The 21580-nt window shown below is 33.5% G+C and overlaps 1 protein-coding gene across 32 annotated transcripts in view; it reads right to left on the bottom strand.

Annotated features, from left to right (window-relative positions):
- The window catches only part of NRXN1 (neurexin 1), a 709571-nt gene that overhangs the window by 613823 nt on the left and 74168 nt on the right, over positions 1-21580 (bottom strand). For 18 of the 32 annotated variants that reach the window (XM_072035416.1, XM_072035414.1, XM_072035413.1 and 15 more), the window contains 2 exons: positions 20823-20852; positions 20014-20025 (listed from right to left, as the gene is read on the bottom strand). The exons of 6 other annotated variants lie outside the window; for them this stretch is intronic. In XM_072035416.1, the coding sequence (XP_071891517.1) occupies positions 20014-20025; positions 20823-20852 (42 nt within the window). Of the gene's footprint in view, positions 1-20013; positions 20026-20579; positions 20639-20822; positions 20853-21580 lie in introns of those variants that run through there. 8 more of the 32 variants (XM_072035421.1, XM_072035427.1, XM_072035431.1 and 5 more) reach the window with 2 other exon arrangements.

The following is a 21580-nucleotide window of genomic DNA, read 5'->3' as shown; positions in this document are numbered from 1 at the left end:
GTGTGACCATTGCCTTTTGAAATAAACCCCTATAATCAGAAAGCAAAAAAGCTATACTGATTACAAACAGAATTATGGTGCAACCTAGAGAGCATATCTTTAATAATTCTCAGGACTCACTTTTTTCCACATAAATATAATTTAGTAAACTTAAAACATATTTGAGAGCAAGGTTACCAGGCAAACTGCCGCAAGTGCTCCAGGTTAATTTCATTCATGTTATTTTCTACTGAATGACTAATTGAGAATGACTCTTCCTATTGATCTTTTGCTTGGATCAATAACATTTTTTCTTCCATCTCTATGAACCACACATGAAGAAGAAAAAAAAAAAAAAAAAGAACTGTAATAGATTTTTTGTACATTTTTTTTTTCTCAAAAAGGAGAGGAAAAAAGATTTTTTCCTCAAATGTCATTTCTTATTTTGAAAAAAAGCATACAAAACAAAATCTCCAGGAATTAAATGAAACTATGCAAATTCCAACAAATCACAAACTTTCAAAATACTATGTTGAGGTGTAACTTATGGATTCAATAACATGAATTCAATAATAGAATCATACAACCTGATGTAGCTTGATCTCAAAGGTTTTTTTCCTAGATTACTATGACTATTAGGCATGTATCTTGCGCAAATGTCTTTGTAATGTCAGCAATAGAATTTACATTCTTCAGAAATAACCTGTTCAATAGAACTGAGGTTTTGATAATAACTAGACTATGAAAGGCACAGGTGTACTTTTATAATAAATATAGCATATTATCTTAAGGACAGAAAGTAAGCATATCCATCCCCTCATCTAAGCACTTTTGAATTCCAAGTAACTTCATTAGCCAGAAAACAAATGAACAAACAAACAAACAAACAACAACAAACACAACAACCAGAGAGAAATGCGTTGTAAGCACAAGACAGCAATTTTCCAGCTTTGCTGTACCCTTTCAAAGGATTCTGATGACCAAAATAATAATAATAAAAAATAATAATAATAACAATAATAAAGTACTGTTGTAGCCAGTTTCCCGATACTTATTCCAGTAGACATATACATGTAGGCTTCCTGGCACCAGTTTACATTACAGTACAACAGAGAAAGGCCTCTCTGAAGAAGAGAGGCCTTCACACGAATCCCTGGATTCAGTAATGAATCCTCTTCTTCACGTGAATCAGTAATGGGACATTCACTGTCACATAATTTGTCATAAGTATCTTTGAGGTGAATCTAAATTCAACTGGCATTGAATTATCTCTTGATAGAGTTCATGAAACAGTACAATGTTCCATAAAATATTCCTGTTAGCTGTCTTGCTCTTAGATCCACCCCTGCTTGCCTTTTAATTGTTCACATAAACACGGGGTTTTGTAATATGTAGCTAAGATCTCAGTGTTAAAAGTCTCAATCTGTATTGAAAAAAAAAATCACACACAAATTAAAGAACAATAAGCAAAGTCTGTAAACTACAACTGCAGCTTTCCCTCCTTTCATAGAAAATATCTTGATAGCCTTATTACTGCTCACATGTGCCTAAAGCCACTGCTAAGATTTCATGTTGAAGCACATGTGAATTGTGAACCAAGAGCCGCCCACATTTATCAAAATTTTGCTGGTCCTACATAGAAAATCTAAATGGGAAAGATGCAAACATCAAATATCATAACTTGGCTTTGGGTTGCAAGACCTAAAACTCATTTCATTATTCCCTTATTATAAGATCAAACTGCTCAGACATTTTATATATTACACATTTCTTCTTCTTGAAATCATCTCTTTAAAGATAAAAAGAAAAAAAAAAGGATACAAGATATTCAGATGAAAAGTCATAGTTAAAGCTTTTTTGCTTACAGCAACTAAAACTGGAACATTGAAAACTTGCTTAGCACACCTATGTTTTTCCATAGCCCTTCTTGGTTGACTGCAACTACTTTCAGGAAAAGAATAGATAACCAGAAACAAGAGTCAGCTAACTCTGAGCAACTTCATCTTAACAAGAACACATTCCCAGCTCTAAAAGCAATTTCATCTCTGTATTGTCAATATTAAAACCGTATTTTAAGTAATATAATATTGTATCTTTATCTGCATTCTGATTTGAATAATTAACAATAACTTCTTAGTGTCTTTGATTAAGAAATAACTTATATAACTTGCTGAATTTGATAATTCCAGAAAATCATCTAATTCTTTCTCTAACGTAAATTTGTGACCAACTGTGTTTTTGTTACTAGGGCAGTTTGTGCATGCTTTTGCAAATACTGTAACTGCTGAACAGCAATTTTCTTCTTATATACTTCACATATGAAAAAATAAAGAGAAAAAATATATGTGTTTTTTAAATCCATAAAACCCATAATGTTACAAATAATAACAGTGAACAATAAACCTCATTTTAATTAATAGGAGTTTTGCCATGGACTTCAGTAAGGGTAGGAGTATTTAACCAAGTGCTTTAGAGTATTTAACCAATAAATAAGATTACAGACAGATTATTCATTTAAAGTAGAGTTAAAGATCAGAAATAAAATTTCAATATATTTTATGTTCTGATATATCCGTTGTGTACATTTTGAAGTGTTCAGGATGCAAATATACTGAGGTCCTAGCCTGAGACTTTCTTTTCTGAAAATAAAGGTTGCTATGTGTCAGTTATAAAAAAGTAATCTGACTGTAAATATAAATTTATTCATTTCAAAAAGGAATTTATTTCCTGAAATAATTCCACTAAAAAGGCATTTATGTAAACAAAAAATGAGTGACTGAGTTTTATACTATTCAATTACTGCTTCACTACATAGATAATGATAAATCAATTTATTACAAACATTTAAAAACTACACATTTTTCTAGATTATCCCACAGCTTAATGTATTCTTTCATGACATAACATACCAGAGCCCAAAGTCTTACAGTCTTAGCCCTATGCCCTTAGCCCCTTTTTTTTTTTTTTCTTACTTTTTTACAAGTAATTCAATATTAAACACAGCACTCACAGTTTACCACATGAGCAGATTAGTAGTTGACATAATACCTGGTTTCATGGCACAAGATTGGCTTTTATACAATTATATCCAACCATATTATAATAAACAATACCACAGCCATCCTTGATCTCTTCTCTTATAAATTTAGAGCAAACAGCTGTTATTCTCAAGCGATGGCATAAAAAAAATAAATAAAATAAAAAAATAAAAATAAATAAAAATAATTTAAAAAAAAGCAGTGTAAGGGTACTGAGTTTCATGTATCAGCATACCAGCAGCAGTTCTACTAAAACTTCATCACAGAGGTAGCAACAACACTCTTCATGAACTTCTACCAGTTGAAAATGTCTGCTTAGAAGAAAGAAGCCTCTCAAAATTAGTGGTCTATCTTTGACAGCCTCTTTCAACTCTTGATGACCATGGACTTACTGCCTGATATATCTTTGCCTGCACTTCTACCAGAGTCAAAAGAAGTAAAACAATGAAAACAATACTGGCTTTTCTTCTCTGTCCCTATTTCAATATATAACAGCTAATGAAATATAAACACTTATTGATCACCAGCTCACAGCAGCCTGTGCTTTTTTCTTTATGACCACTGAAAACTAGATGATGACATAAATAGTTTCATAATAAGAGGTAGAATTACAATATTAAACATATATATATATTAGCTACTATTTGATAATATAATCCATGTGCAAATCATCAATAGATCTTTAAGACATTTTCCCGCAATCCAATCCTCTTTACTAACAGGATTTTCTTCAGGAAATTATCATTAAGTCATTACAAGCTGATCTGTAATTCTAGAAGCTCACCTGTCTCCACTTGCAGAAGACACTTGACAGCTAAAGCAAAACCTCAGATTTTTCTTTACAATATGATATGCCAGACTAAATGCATTGCAGAGCACCTTATTCAGCAAACTTCAATTTTCACACTTTCATTGATTTTATAATAGCAGACAAGAACTGAACTTCTGAGTATTGGAAGGGAAGTAATTTTACACCCCACATATTCTTGGCTGATCCAAACCTTAAATCTTTTCTGAATGTGTCGCACTCACAACAAAAGATTGAGTGTGCAGGATTATATAGTCACTCTGGTGGTTCTGCTGTCTGTGGTGGGTCAACCTGGCAGTGACTCTGCTCAAGGCACCATGCTACAGCCCAGTGTTATTCCCAGTTTTGTTTTTAGGCATGATGTAAATATTTCACATAGTGCTGTTATCTTCATTATTTTAAGAATTCTTTCCAGACTCTCAGCAGATGAGTAAAGAGAGGTCAAAGCCCTAATAAAGACCTTTTCCACTATTTATATACTAATCAAATCATAATATATTTCACATTTAAATGTGTTTCTAAATTCAGGTTAATAGTCCATAGTTAGGACTATTAGTATTCAGGTTAATAGTGCCATAAAATTGCAGGCGCATTTTTAAGCTACTTTGAAATAAAAAGTTTTAACAGATTTGAACTCAAAGAGAACAAGCAAAATCTACCAAAGCACACTCAGGGCTATGGCCACAGTTGTACCATCGTAGCATTTCTGTGTTCAATGCCAAAATTTAGATCTTTGCATATTCTCAACCTAGGTTGTAACAACCATAGTTTAGACCTTTGCTCATCAACTTCTTCACAGATACAGGAGTTTCCAGCACTAATATTCTCCCAGCACACAAAGGCACTTAATATTTTCACATGTATCGTAGAACAACCCTGTATGCTAAGCCAAGCATTGTAAATTCTTGCTGGTACAGTCTCTTTAGTAGTTAAGTTAGATCTCTGCTAGTATTGCAATGCTTAGGTCCACCTTGTAGACCTTTACTACTAAAGGATTTTTTTTATTCTTTAAAATTAATGGTAAGAAAGTCTAGCTGCTTCTGGATGTATAAATGAATTTGAAGAATTTAAAAATGTTACTGAAAATCACCCCTATTTGCCAAAAGGCTGACAAGCTATTTGCAAAAACCATTGAAAGAATTATGGGAGATGTCAATAATGAATAGGATAACTGTTCTCCAGCTTGATAACTAAGGAGAGCTTGCTGATAAATTTTAAACACATTTGGCATGCTGTATTGTGTTCTAGAGTCACTTTATATAGCCATCACTCCTGGATTTATACAAAAAGTAGTTCTGAAATAGTGCTACTTCTGTTTCAGATTAGTAGACATTTTAATGCCTGCAAGTAACATTTGTACATTTATATACCAATTCCTCATAAAATTCTTAGACTTAAATATCAAGAGTTGCTTTTTTATTTATTTTTTTGATTGTTTATTTGTTTGTGTGGCATTATCCATGTTTGGATATAAAAATTCAATGCCTTTATTTAGGGGAAGTATAAATGCTTGGACATTATATTAAAACACATTATTTTATGGTATAACATATTCTCTACCAGTTCCCTTTTTCTTCTACATTCTATTCTTTTCCACCATTATGAAAATATTGAGATTTGAAGCATTTGTGCCCTTCAAGGTCTACGCTTTTAATACTGTGGCTTTGGTATAGGCATATAGAAGTAACCAGATAACCACATGTTAGATTTAGGTACCTTCATACTTTTAGAAAGCTATCTGAATACATATCTAATAATTATGTTTTGGAGAGTCAGACTTTATCTTGACTATTCTCCTTTATTTAAGGTTAAGCTATACAAAACTTCATGAAAGTTTTGGTGGAAATGGTCAGAAGCTCTGTTTAAAGTAAGGAATTCAAAACCAGTTTTACCTCATCCTTTTCTAGCTTGTACAGGCAGACATAGCAATTTTTTTCTCTTCTCTTATGCCTTTTTATGCTTTTTATTTCTTTTACTACCACTGTCAACTCCTGGATGGCATGAGCGCACTCTGCTACTTAATCTTGCCCATGGACCTAATCTTGTTAGGCCAATACCATAGGCCCCTGCTTAAGACTTGGAGGTCTTGGATTTTTGTCTTCATTAGCCTTTTTGTCTACATATGGACCTACTTCAAAATATCCTTCTTCTCAACTGGTCTGAAAGCATGCATGATAAAGTATAGACCGTTCAATTAAATTCATTATATTTGAAACCATTATTTGCTGATATACCAGTGATGATTCTATCAAGCCTACATATTTAGTATTAGTTTCAGAGATATTTCAGAGTTAACATATAGCAATGAGGGGAGGAGGATGGCTCTTTTCTCTCCCTGCAAAATATTGTCATGAAATAGTATAGTTTTGTTATCAAGTCAATTATGAATTGAAGATATAAAAGCACTGGAGTTGAAATGTCTTGACAAAAATAAAGCATTGTTAAACTCTGATCATATATCAAAAGTGACCAGTATGCATAAGCAATGTTCTTCTTTTAAAAGATTAAAGGAAGAAGTAGGTAGCTTGCACTGGGCAGATCTTCCATATCTCTCCAGCAGTTTTCATTATGCTCTCAAGCCAAGCAAGGACCTTGGGATACTGAAGGATTGCCAGGCCCAGGTTTTGCACTTCTGAGTTGTGGTCCACTCCCACACTGACAGTTCTTCCCAATTCCCTATCTGTTACTTCTGAACTTTTCATCTCCTAGCAAAGTGGATGAACGGTTGTTTTTATTAAAGACTTGTCAGCCATAACAGAAAATAAGATAATTTGGAAAAAAAGAGATGAAGAATCAGAAGCAGAAGCAGAAAAAGCAGAAGAAGCAGAAGCAGAAGCAGAAGCAGAAGCAGAAGCAGAAGCAGAAGAAGAAGAAGAAGAAGAAGAAGAAGAAGAAGAACTATGGATTTTTAAAGCTTTTGGTGTAGCTACCTTACATTTACAGAATGGAATAATACAACTTTTATGTGTGTATTTCTGTAGCTCTTCTTGGCATCACTGAGACTTTATAGACACAGGCAGTTTTCAAAACTGTCTAGAAATATATTTAAATATTGGGCTACTGAATTTCCCTGTATAATTTTCTACTTAATTTCTTAGCTTTTCAGGGGAGTTTTGAACATGTAACCCAGGAAGGGCTCCCCTTACTACCTTGCGCCAAACTTCTTTGTCCTCTCACACCACAAGCCTCTTGCATCATGCCACATGCATTTAATCAGCGAAGTACTTCAGAAGAGAAAGATATGTTGTCTTACCATGAAATGCCCTGTCAGGAAACAGGAATGAGAAACACATCAAGTTTTAGTGAAGTTTATCAGCTTTACTCACCCTTCTCATATTCTATGAGGTTTTTGCTTAGGATAAGGAAAAAAAAAATCCTTTCCTCAGGATAAGGAAAAAAAAAATTCCTCTGTGTTACTACTGATAAAAATTCTCTTCCAAAACCATGTTCATTGGCACTGCTGTGTATCTGGCTTTCTTCTGAATGCCTATTAACAGACAAAACCCTTCCTTCAATAAGCTCAACTGTTGAAGTACTCCAAGGGGCTCCACTCAGAGCTCCTAAAAATAAAGGAATCTTACTTTTGAATCAAAGTCACAGAGATTCTAGTGTACATGAAAACTTTCTTTCAGCAGGAACAACATGACTAGCCATGGCAATAGTCCTGACCTCTTTTCACTGATAAACAAACACCTGCTGAACGTCAGTAGATGCAATAAGAGCAAAACAGTCACTGAAAACTGTACTTTAAAGTAAGTTCATGCTTCAACTTAGAGGTTTCTCTTTGTCTCTCAGCACAATGGCATATGTTCTGCAACCATGAATATATCTGGGCTTAGAAGAGGGATTCATCCATTCTCCTGCTAAACAAAGACTCTGAGAAATCAGAGGCAATACAAGATAAAATAAACCTAGAGAGAGAAAGATCATATATTGCAAATATGAAGGAAATCAGGTTGATTTTTTTTCTTCCCATGCATTGATTTATGTGAAGGTGAATATTACTAGCCAATGTAAATAATAGAATGATCTAATTGTAGCTGGTTTTTGTTTGTTTGTATTTGCTGTCAATTTCTGTATCTCAGCTTTCAAAAATATGATAGCATCCCTGTAGTGACATGTCAGTATGCCTGATTCTGAACCACTTCTACTAAATTAATTATCTGAAAATAACAGATGCTGCAAATTGGGAAGGATGACATTGAACCCAAGCAGAAAGCTACTCACAGAGCATCTGAAGTTGGCACACTTGCAGAACAGCAGCACGGTAGGAATTATGGACATATATTTGAAATCTGGTGTGGCACTGGTACAGTTTGAACACATTCCAGAGATGTGAAAAAAGAGTGTTCAGGATTTTCTTAAGAGAGCAGGCTGAGTGTCCTGTTTTCCACTTGCTTATGGCTTTTCCCAAAGGGAAAGTGTACTGATGGGTAAGTTCCAGCTTCATTAGGGCCAGAGGTGGATTAAAAAATGAAGACAGATGTGGTGAAGAGAAGGCCTCCTATTTACTACACACAGAGCTGCTTCCATATTATACGGTGAATAATTAGAGAATAAAATAAAAAACTTGTAGCAGATAGTTGATGTTTTGTCATTGTTATTGTTTTTCCAAGTGATAAAGCTACTGTATTCTTCCCAGTGGCACATACTCAGCTGTCTGTCTGTATATTTCAGCCGTTACATTATATTATAATGGCTGAAATATACAGACATAATACAATATACAGACATAATATAATAATATTATATTATATAATATTATAATTGTTAATAACAGGGTGATAGAAACCCAATGTCTGTTGACCTACACGGTATTAAACTGAACATTAGTAATTAGTAATTGATGTATACCTTGACAGTCAGCATTTCTCCTTCTTTCTGACGGTTTACATGTATTATCAGGGAAAAGTTTTGACTAGAAATATTCTAACTTTACTGAATTAAATAAACCCTACTTTTTTCATATGTTCATGGAGAAACTGCAAACTCCCATTTGTCTTCTTTAATTTTAGCAAATAACAGGATCTTTTCCTGGCTACAGTAAAACTGAAGATTAATGAAGCATTTGAAGTCTTCATGAATAAAGATCATTCTGATGTAGAATAAGTCCTTCACTAAAACAGCCTATGATTCCATCCTCTCCTTTTGTGTGAGCATACTGCAACTAACAAGACTATTTAACTGACAGTGAATATACAATTGAATTCTGAGGTTCAAAGAGAAACTAAATATTAGAAGACTGGGGACAGTCTTTAAATTAAATCCCTGTGTCCTAAGAAGCTGGTATCTTTCTTCTGCCTAACTTATAGCATTCTTATGGACTGATTTGGCCTCTGATTTTTAAAATTTTATGGATTAGATCACAATTTCTATTCTTTGTTTAATTTGTTGGCTTTGCATAGGCATTTTTCCCTTTATCATAGAACAAAATGAACAGCTACAGTTTTGCTGCACTAATGTGGGCAAACAAATAATTTACAAAAATGTTTTGTCCAGCTTTAGTTGGCATAGCAAGCACTGTGTAGCATGGTAACCTCATTTCTGGAAGACCCCATACACTATTTAAAATGTGATATGGGATTCCCTGTTACATGAAAATGTTGAATGAATTAATTTTCTTGAAATTTAATTATACATAGCATTCAATATAAGTTACTCAAAACAAATGATCACAGCAAAATGTTGAATTTATTTGTGGAAGAGCTCGACAGAACTTTGAGAAAGATCGATAATTTTTGATGCGTGCTTTCATGCATGTTGGAGGTTTCTCTTTGAATGTTTCAGCTTTCATTTTAGGTTCCGACTTAAGCGAATGCTTTGCATGTTTTTCCAGTTAGTCCATAAGGAATTTTATGGCTTCATTTGGCATTTTTGGGGACTCAGTGATGCATAATTTCATCTATGCAAGAAATATGATAAAATTATTCCTTGTAAAATAAAACTGAGTCTGCTGTTTTTGAAGGGATATGGTTTAGTGGGTACTGTTAGTGTTAGGTCAGAGGTTAGACTCGATGATCTTGAGGTCTCTTCCAACCTAGAAATTCTGTGATTCTGTGATTCTGTGACGTCTGATAATTTTCTTACATTACCACAGTAATTTCTCCATTATATGTGATTCATAGGCTTCAAGGCCAGAAGGGTTGTTTTTGATTATCTAGTCTTATTTCCTGAATAATACAAATTACAGGCTGTCAACATGAGAGACCTTCTTTTTAAGCAGTTTAGTGACTAAGATCCTAGGAAGTGTATTTTTAGTTTTTCTAAACCCTGCTCTTCCGACTTCGGTCTCAAGAGTACACCAGCTAGGTAGAGAAGTATAGGCACATTCTTGCCTCCCAAGGTGGGTAATTAGCATGACCTAGATATGTGTACATTTTTGAGAGTTATATGTACTTATTAAAAGATACAGAGCTTATACAAATCTTGTAGGTGTTCTGAAAAGGAAAATAATAATTACACTTTTGTATTACTTCCATAAAAGCTCAATAAAAAACAGAACTTTTGAAAACTTGTTTCTTTAACACGGCTATCCATTTCAGGATCAATGCAAGGTACAAGTCTCACACCTAGTTTAGACCAATGAATAAAAATCAAATGCATGTATTTTCCTGGAAGAGAAAATAAATGAAACATAGTAGTGATTTATGGGTGGAGACATGGCAGTCATTTTTATTACATATTTTCATTATCAAAAACTTGAGATACTGGCATTTCTGAGAGGTAACGTATGAAGCATAGCAAAACTGAATGGTTTCAGGGCAATTTTATTTATCTGCATTTGCACATATATTCTGAATGCAGACGTGTGTATGTTAAATGTGTATATGCCATTAAAATTGTAGAGAAATTTGTCCTTTTAGAATTGGTGTTTTACTCTATGTATTCTGTGCTTCTTAATATTTTCAGTAGGAATAGAGGAATATATTTTCTTCACAGTTGTCTAAACAGCTCCTTTCTTTGTTCTGAAGGGATATGTAGCAGTAGACTAACAGTGAGGCTCAGGTGGCTCTATGTCAACGTTCAGAATATAGACTTGCCATCAATCTTTTTCTTAGTCTAATATATGATGTATGGACATATATGGATGTGTATCTCCTATACAGAGACATATGTAGTACAAAAGTCATAAAATTATGAGTTTCCAATTTTACCTTTGTTTCTCCAATCCTGCACTCAGGATTTATATGTTCTTTTATGAGGTCTGAATTTTCTTCCAAACCAGTTACAATAATGAACAGGATCCTTATTTGAATAATTTATTGCAGAGGACTATAGAGCCAAAAGACTGCTAAAGACACACACACAAAAATCAGTTCATGACTAAAACAGACACAGCAGTGTTTGAAGGTTCATAATGATGTAAGCACCTTCACGTACCCCCAAAATTTATAGTCTGCACAAGTATTCAGGTGAAATGAGAACACAACTTGTCCAACACTTGTACCACAGTGATCTGGGGATGTTCAGTTATGTAGATTAGAATTAAAATAGAATAAGAATTTTATGACCTCTCACATCATCCTTGTGGTGATGTAAATATTCACCAGTGTTACAGTTCAACATAATAACTCCTAAATAACTCTACTAAAATTGAAAACTATATGACTAGTCAGCAGCCACAGTTAATAATAATATCATACATCCATTTAAAACACATCTTTTCACAGTGAAAACAGCATTGCCAAAAAGGCATTTGGCTTTAAATTTAACTTACATGTTGTTTTGCACAGGTTCAATAGTAAAATCACAAGGATAGTCATTTAAGAAAATTGTATCTCATATGCTTGCAAAATTAGTTTACAATGGTGATTTGCCTGTAACTGAGCTTGATGATTTTCTGAAGATTCCTTAAGGACTAGTGCAAATACTAAGTATAGTACCTCATAATCCCAAATTCTTAAGCAAAGTCATTAACTGAAAATACCAAAGGACCAGCTCCTTGTATTACTAGCAAAATGCCTGCAATGCCCTTTTGAGAGGGAAAATGCTTATCTGGCACCTTTGCGATATAATCCAAGTTCTTCCTAATACATATATTCAGGGTCAATGAACAGGTAAATCAGGCAAATTATTTATAATTTTTAATCCTAGAAAGGTGTTGCTAACAAGTGAGAGTGGGCTTATATAATTACCAGTATAGCCTGTCAGAAATCATTCTGCTATGGTTTCTAGTTCCAATTCAGAAGCACATTAATGGTCACAGGAGGAAATTTAATCTCTTTCTCTTTGGTTGTATACTCCTTCTGACAATGGGCTAACAATAGCTTGTGGTATTAAACACAGGCCAAATGAATGGGTAAGTATGGGCAATTACAATAAAAATTTACTGGCCTATACTCACTTACTGATAAATTTTGCTTTCTCAGTAGCCTATTCTCTGTCTAAATACATAAAGACAGATGAAAGGATTTAGACCCAGCATATTTTATTTCCTCACCATTCCTTTTCTGCCTGAAATCATACCTCACCCCCATCCCCAGTACCAATATAAAGAGCCTAGTCAAGTCAATGCTATAATGCCAACATCACAGTTATCTGAGGTAGCCTCTCTACAGCATTAGGAGGTACCAGCGAGTCAGCCCAGACATTTCCCTTTCTTAGGAATAAAGGTCTACTTTAAGCAGGCAACAAGATGTACTGGAATCTCTAAATCACATTAACAAGTTACAGAAACAGACTTTAAATGCTGTGTGTGTACTCATCATAAAATTAGTGTGGGTATCAACAGCAAACAAATCTAGCTGATGTTACTTCTTTCAGTAGAGTAAATGATTCCAGTAAAGAGATTTAATTGCTTTTCTTTCCTCCTATGCCTGAAAGAAAAAGATATTTTGATATCAGGTTAGTACGTATGAAAATCATTAAAAGAATGATGAAAGTGCCACTTTGTAGCAAATTCCATGGTCCATTGTCCAGGCTCAATTCCTATGAAAGTTTTCTCCTTTGTGTTCCTGAATTTCCCAGTTCACTGCTCAGTTTCAATGTTCTACTGATACTTAATTGTTCTGGGTGGTCCCTGAAGTGAAGTTAGAAAGTTACCTTCAAGCAATTAAGAATGAGGGGGTTATGGAAGGTTTGGAGTATCAGGAAAGACATATATAAGTGCAAATTATGTTGGTTAATTAAAAGATTTTAAAGGAGACTGGATAATTCAAATTTTCTTTTGTTTCTAAGTAGCTTGGTACACTGCCATAGAAATATAAAGCACCATAGAGTTAAGAGTGTGTTAAAAGTCTTGTGCACAGCACTGTTTCTTCACAGGAACAATTAACTCTGATGAGACTCTTTACGTATCTTTTTCAACTCTTTTATGGGGAGTCATTCTCAGTGGAAAGATATTGTTATGATGTACATTTAGAGAGAATAGTCCAAATTTTCACTTATATTACTACAGTTCTATGGAATTCTTAAACCTTCTTAATTCTCATTAAATTTGGCTTTTTTTTTTTTTTAGAGATTGTCATAGTTTTCTACTAAATTTAGTAAGTACAGATGTAGACAAATCATAGCCATTTTTGAAAATTCTTCTGCTTAGGGCTCTGGCCTCTTTCTCCTGGTGAAATTGGTGAAACTCCACTGAGTGTGATTCTAATCTGATTAAATTCAATTGAGACTCCTGTAGGTGAGATGTGCTATCTCCAATTGCTTTTTGGTTTTTACTGAAATAATAGAAATTAGAATCTGTTCGGCTTAATTTGTATAGTTGTTATTTGACTAGTTGTTATTACTATATTGACTAGTTGTTATAACTATAGTTGTTATTTGCCAATGACTGAGTTTATCCCCATAGTGCAACCTAGAATAAAGCTGTAATCCTTAGTGTTACTCTAAAGATGTGTTTGGCTCCATAATGCTGTTAGATATTCAATAAAGGTATAAAGAAGGAGGTTCCAGGATATGCTACAGAATACCAAGGAATCTTGGATACAACTTGGATACAACTCTGAAATCTCTATATCACTGGAGACACATATGAAATTTGTATCAAACTCCCATGGAATTTGTGTGATAAGATACAGACTGCTGCAGCTTTTAATTCTTATTTGCTAGTGTAACAGACAAATATCGCTTTAAAAAAAAATAAAAATAAATGCTTCCTTTAGCAAGAAATGCCTAGTTTTCCTATTGCATCATTGCTTACCTGCTTGAAAATACTGAAAAAGATTTTTATTTTTTTTTAACCGTACAGAGTAACAGTTTGCTGTCTCTCATCTTCAGTAAATCCCCACCTACTTTTTGGCCTGAAAGATTCATCTTTCATCTTGAAAGAGCTTTAATATTATTTTTAAAGGTTCTCTGACAACAGAGAATGTACCCAGAGATGGGTACATCTTCTCATGAAATCTATGCTCATAAATTGAACAGTGCTGAGGAAGCAGAAAATCTTTACTATCTTATACTACAATGTTTTCTGGACCCAGCAAAAGATCAACGCTTTTGGAAATAAACCATTTTCCTTACATAAAATCCATTGTTTCACATTTATTGTCATTCCTCTGAATTCACGGAACGCTTATGATATATATGTATATGAATGTAAATGATACCTGATAATTTTGAGTGACATTGGAATGGCTCAGAATATGGAACTATGGAAAGGTGCTAGAACTCATGGCATGGCTTGGACATTATCATGTGGTGACACAGCAGAAAAATCACTTTGTTAAAATAAATGTGTTCCTCTTTCTTCAAATAGTTTTCTTGATATCTACAGCAGGTCCTTACAATTTATCTTTATACTGCCGACCACGGATAAGCTATCTCAGATATAAATTTGGGCATATGCGTCTCAAGACAGAATTGTCTCTCATTCATATATCTCATTTCTACTCCTGACATTGCTTATTTTCTTAAGCCACAGTCTTTAGACAGAAAATTTCTTACATAGTAATGTTCTGCTGCATTTTTCTCCCTATGGAACATTAATTGATCACATTTCAACATAAATGTGAATATGCAGCTCAAAACATAATATTCTACATTTGTGAAATATCACACAGTGAAATGCGAGTCAATTATTTGCTTTAATGCATCACAACCTTTAAATACACAAATATTTCACCCTTCTCATTAAAATATTTGAAGTATAGTTCATTATGATATTGAAAGAATGTTTGCAGAAATTAACCATCAAAATGGACAGATAATATAAATATCTATTGGATTACATGTGTGTGGTTATAGGTGCATGCATTAAAATCAAGAAGTGAATTACAATACTTTTTGCAAACAGCAGTCACTATTTAAATATATTTATGAAGATCTTTTAAGAAAAAAAAAAGGTCATGATAAAACAGGAATGATGTATAGTTACTGCTCCATGGAATATTTTGAAAAACTTTATGATTAAAGTTCCTTAATTTCTCTAAAAAGAAATATTTATTAAAAAAAAAAAAAGTGTTTTTTATGCAGAATATTTCTAAAATTCTTGTGCTGATCATTTTGTAAATTATATGAGACTGTCGTTATGTTTGGGACCTGTTAAATATTTAATTGGACCTGAGGATAAATTTTTAAACATCATTGATCTGTTCTATTTTATCAGTAGAAACAACTATGAGATTGAGCTGAACAATATAGGTTATTCATGCTTCTAATAGAATATGACTTTGAAATAATCTCAGTTATCCAAGCTTAGCAACCTTATTCTGTCTAAACCCCGTAAATTATCTCACTTCAAATCTAGCAGTGAGCTTTTCAAATAAATTGCCCTCACCTAGAATATATTATGATGTGAAGAACAGAGAGTCAAGGAAGTCCTAAGTCCATGTTTTACTCTATCCAAGAAAAAGACAGATACACTTAAGAACACATGCAACTGAGTCCATGTCAACTGGGCAGCAAGAGAAAAATAATATGCCATGTTAGAGCTCAGTGCTGTACCAAGGCATTTACATGGCTTCTGGACTGTTGGTGGCTCAGGTCAAGGAAGGCTGGAGGATGCATGACTCTCAGACCCACTTTGGAACAGCACAGAGAAAAACAGATGAGGATAGGCTGCTCAACAATCCTATTAATTTCAAAGAGCACAAGAAGTCGAAACTGTCTTAGTTCTTTACAAACAATAAAAATGAAAGTCATCATAACAAGGTGAACTAGTGGTGGTATGTATTCAGTTAATGAGTGAATTCCACTTAATATGATTTTAGAGGAGGTATTAGGGTTGCAAAAAACAAGCACTATGCCATGATCTGTAAAAATTGCTTAGCTATAACATGTAACTTTAATACTCACAATTGTTCAAAGGTTTATTCATATTATTTTAATTTTTCACTGCCTTATTTTTCTATTTGTCAACTGCATTATGGGATGGATAATCAATAAAATTCTGCTCTTTCATAGCCAGTTGAGTCACTCTGCTTTTACATATAATGTATGATAATTTGTGCAAATGCAAACGTCCCATTTTTGGCAAGGAAGTTGACATAAATATTGACATTCCAAGGTCTTTCTTAAGCATGTATATGAAGTATACCAAATACCAACACATCAAAAGCCTGTAATCTAACACAATAAATTTCAGTTGCAATATCAATCTTTCAGTTGAAACATTTATTGCTCAGCGAGATATCATTTAATAGCTTGTTATGGACCTGAGTAACACGCATATGATTTAAAACCACATATAGTATCTAAAGTAATAGAAGAAAATCTGAACATGATGTTTAGTTATAGAATAAGTGTATATAGTCAAAAAAAAAAAAAGTGTATATAATCAAAAGTAGGTTATTTGCATAGAAATAAACTATAGGTAAAAATATGTATAAGCTTAAGAGGATTGCAATAAAAAAGGAAGCAATACACATCACTTTATATTGTAGAATTATAAAACCCTTTCCTTGTATATCAAAAGAAAATGTAAAGGAAGAGAAGAATAGAACATATTGGGGGAAAAAATAAAGAAATTGATTATTTTATGTTAGTTGCAATATAATCTTAGTTCTACTGCTATTCATCACAAAATCTGTGAGGTACTAAACTCTAGATGAGGTAAGGCCTGTATGTGGAAATGACAGTTTTATCAGACTACCTACAGAAGCTGGAGAAGGCAGACAAAATTTCTGTTGGCAAAACATTTGTTTGGGCTCAAATTCAAGGTTTTCTTTGAATTCCAACAATTGTTTTAAGTAACATATTCAACCAGTTTAATAAAAAATGTGAATGTCATTTATAAGCATTGCCTTGCACATGTTTTTCCACCACGCTAGCTGCAACAACTCTACTGCTGAATTTGTAACCAGATAGGTAATTTCCAGGAAAACAAAACAAAACAAAAGCTCCAACACCTGAACAGATACAATGTTTATCAGAACTTAAATGAATGTCACTAAAACTAAAGTTTGTGGCTCTTCCTGGCATTAGGCACAGGCTATATAATGGGTCAGGTAAAATAGGTTTCATACAGCTCTAGAGTTATGAGGGAAACTCCTACATGTGTTCCTTGTTTTATACTGCTTTATGTCACCTGGTTCTGTACATAGATCAAGTTATATATCCTTAAGTACTGACAGATACCTCAGCACAGTGACATCTCCCCAACTCCATTTCTTCCTTTCTATAAGGGGCAGCGACAGCTTTGTTAGTATTGACGTTGCTTTAATAAAAACTTTGTCAGGAAATTACCTGGAGTATCTCAGGAGATATTTACAACTAAATGGCAAACAGCAGGTTCATCCACTGAGATAGTACTGGATTTTGTACTGCTTGTCTGCCTCTCCTCTCCTCTCCTTCCGCTATCAACATCAGGACCCTGGCCTGTCACTGTCCTGTCCTTGAGGTATCTCATTCTGAAGTTACATTGATTTAAGAAATGGGTGGTGGTTCACCCATTTACACACTTCTTAACAAATTATGTAGTAGATCTTTTTGAAGTTATTATTATTATTATTATTATTATTATTATTATTATTATTATTATTATTAATTATTTATTATTTATTCTTTGTGGTATAATCACTCAGAATCCTGTCATCTCTTTTGTAACTGACATTAGCTACCTCTTAAGGAACTGAAATTGTAATGAAAGATTGAAACAGATGTGAAAGAACTCAACCTAAAGCTCCCTTATTGTCCCTTCTTACCTTTCCAACAACCTCCTACTTAGTTATAAAGTCATGTGTTATAAATGTGTGTTATCACAGCTGTTTCAAGGTCACATGCTTCAATAGTGGATATTAGTGTAGCTACTACATAGTCATCAAAATGGGACCATTTTCCTTTCACTGAGGATATGATGTATATAGGTATTTACGTATATAACCTCCTGAAACAGAGGTTATAGGTAAGCAGTGTTTGTATACATATAAACCCCGTCCATCCATTTGAACAAACACACCATTATATAAACAGAGGAAGTATTGTGATTATCAAAAAATAGTAATCAGTATTTCCATTTAAAAGGGTGAAACTTAGTAAAAAAAGTACAATGTGAAAAGAAAACTGTACTAGAATGATTAGATGAGTGGTGTTTAAATTATGTCATATGGCATATCTTTACATGTTAAATGTAACTAGTATATCCAAGGTCATTTTTTATCAATATAATTATTAATCCTTTTACAACAAAGATATAAATGTCTAACTATTGCACAATAATTGTGGTGTTTTTGTTTTCTTGTGTTGTTTTTTGTTGTTGTTGTTGTTTTGTTTTGTTTTGGCTAAAATCTGCTTTCCACATTAACCATCAATCATAATGTATTTTCATAATACTTATGTGCTTTTATCTTTTTATAAAATAAAAAAAAAAAAAAAAAGATCACTGTTGGACGTATTACATAATTTATTCCATGTATAGAATAAACTAGAAAGAAAAATCAATAATAACAAAAGTGATCGATAATATTAAGGTTCCATTAAAGACTGTATTTATATGAATATAAAATGTCATTTTAAGGTAACTCCACCTAAGACATATACCATTATGGAATAAAGTAGCCATAATAAGCAATAAGGAAGTCATACGTAAAAGGTACAGTTAAGAAAAACACAGCAAAGATCAACCAACAAACAAGACAATTCTGCTAGACAAAGAAATCAGTAGGCCATTTTTTTATTCTACTTGCTTAAAACTTTTCCTAAACAAGAAAATTTATAGGTCTAGAACACTCATAACCCTTTACATATTATCCTAGTGATAGTATGCAGTCACTCAAGAGAATCTCATATGAAGAAGAATGAGACACTAAAGGATTGTAATCACAGGCTTGCATCATATGCACCTTCTAGGTTCAGAAACACTGAATCAGCCAAGACAGCGAGGGACCTGGAAGCTTGTTTCTAGTTTAACTAGTTAGCAAAGTACTACTGATTTACATTACTTTCTGATTTATACCAAGAGTAGGCACAGCCTGACAAAGGCTTAGGACGAACAGAACCTTATAATTCATCTGTACCACAGATTTAATTACATTTAATGACCATCTACTTATCATAAGAATGTATGTATGTAATGTCTGTGAATGAGTATCCTTATAGCAAACCTGATGTTTATTTATACAGGAAAAGTCTTGACCACACGTTCCCTGCAGGAGTTAGAAAGTAAACATGGCTAGTATTTTTCACATAAGAAAAAAAAAAAAAAGTGAAAAAAATATTAAATATAACCCACATTTCTCTTAGGTGTTCATTCTTCATCACTCCTTTGTCCAATTCTTGTCTTAGACAGACTCAAAGTGATTAATTTACAAAGAAAATCTCAGGGTAAAGTGATCAGCTGATAGCAGAGACTTGCTGAAAACAGTTCTATTCAGATTTAAAACTTACATCAAGTTGTGGACGGATTATCTCCAGAGAGTTGCTGTTGAACACCATCAAGTTTTTTTTTTTGTGTGTGTTTTTTTTTTTCTTTTCTGTGCCTGGTGGTTTAGACTATTATTTTTTGAGAACAGAAAAATGCATACCTCAAAAAGTGGTTGTTATTTCATCCTGAATGCTTTCTATAACTGTAGTCTCCTTTATCACTGCTACATCTCTACATCTCTCACAAAAACAGGACACAAACTTTAAATAAGTCAGCCTATACTTTAGATAGGACACTTCTCCTTACCTCAATATACCTGAATTATTTACTTAAAAAATATACCTACCTCATGTTACCAGTACAAAAAGATTTACATTTATTAGCATTACTTAAACATACATTAAGAATACTGATGGCATTAAAAAATAAAGAAAATCATGTAATACCTTTACTTTTACCTATGGATTTGGTGAAATGGTTCCATGAAGAAAGCATTTCCAGACAAAAAGAGAATAAGAGGAGAGAAACAACAGTAAGAGTCATGAGTTTTATGTAAATGCAATAATATCTAAACATGAAACGAGACAAAGTATAAGTGTCTGTAGACAAATGGAGATGCAATCAATGTCATATTAGGGATTTAGTTTATTTTTTTTTCCAATCATGTACATGCAGCGAAACATAGAAATAACTCATGCTTTGATAAAAAGGAGTGATACAATATTAACATGGACAATGGGTTAGGAGAAGAAAAACACTGATTTCTTTAGGTGGCAAAATTGTACAGTTAGCATTCCAAAAGCTAGGAGCAGGTGCTTTCTGCACGTTTCCAATCAGCCATGCATTAATGTAAATGTACTCTTCAATGCGTACAATGTGACAAGCTCAGTATCTTCTTTCAGGAACTATCTGAAGAGTGCTCTTGCGCTTCATTTATCTTTCATAAAATCACCCATAATTGCATTTTCTGATAAATACATGAAATTTTCTAAAACACCTTCTTATTTCTCTCACCTCTTTTCAGTTATTATATTGCGAGAGGGGGAGTTGAGGAGGCAGGAAGGACAAAAGCTTACGGAGCAAACAAAAGAAAAAAATAAGGAAGGATGTGACTAAAACCACATGTTTAACATGTTTATTTGCAGCCAAAGACAGCTTTCAAGCATTTGCCCATCATTTGCAGTGATGGTTTCAAAGCAGCTACAGAACAAGAAGAAACAATGAAAGCAGAGTGGAAAAGGAACAGAGCCCATACCTTGGTCGCCCATCATCAGGTGCGCCAGACCTTGAAGGAAAACAAGAGCACAGTCAGCAATGAACAAGGGAGCATGGGAAGGTGGTGTTGTCACAGTGACAAAAATGTTTTGTGACAGGCATCTGTTTCCTATGAGATGTCTGTATCACAGACGGAAATCAAAGAGCATTTTTCAGCCACTGGTTGGAATGCTTTGGGCTAAGAGTCATAGAACTGCAATTCAAACACTGGGTAGTGTTTTGTTGTGCATTTCTTCTGTGCAGTAGTTGGGAAGCCAGAAAATAATAGAATGCTTTCAAATCCAACCAATTCCTTTAATATTCCATCTGTCTTTATTCTATTTTGATTACACTGCTTTGAATACTTGGCTGGGAGGACTTCCTGTCCTCTAGTTGCGCAATTATGTTAAAAACCTGGAGAAGTGTAAACCTGAAAAATGGGCTGGGTCTGATCTTTTTCCCCTCATAAAAATGAGCATTTCAGGTAATTAAACAAAATTTCTTTATCACATCGAAATGATAATGCAAGGGATGTCTCCTTATTTGTGTGAAAAGTAAGAGTAGAATGAATATATTCCAGAGGAGGCAAATTATTATATAGGCAATATAAAATACAAAGCCATAAAGTAAATTTATGTGACAATTTAAGACTACTTCATAAATTCCTGAGAAATAGATTTTGCTTTATATTTGTGTTATGAGATCAAATCCAATCATACCAGTATAGGTTTAGTGACATTTCAAAATGGATGTTCATAA

Source organism: Anas platyrhynchos, chromosome 3, assembly GCF_047663525.1.
Source record: "Anas platyrhynchos isolate ZD024472 breed Pekin duck chromosome 3, IASCAAS_PekinDuck_T2T, whole genome shotgun sequence".
NCBI lineage: Eukaryota > Metazoa > Chordata > Aves > Anseriformes > Anatidae > Anas > Anas platyrhynchos.
Note: the sequence above shows the minus strand (reverse complement) of the source record. Positions and strands in the feature narration are given on the sequence as shown.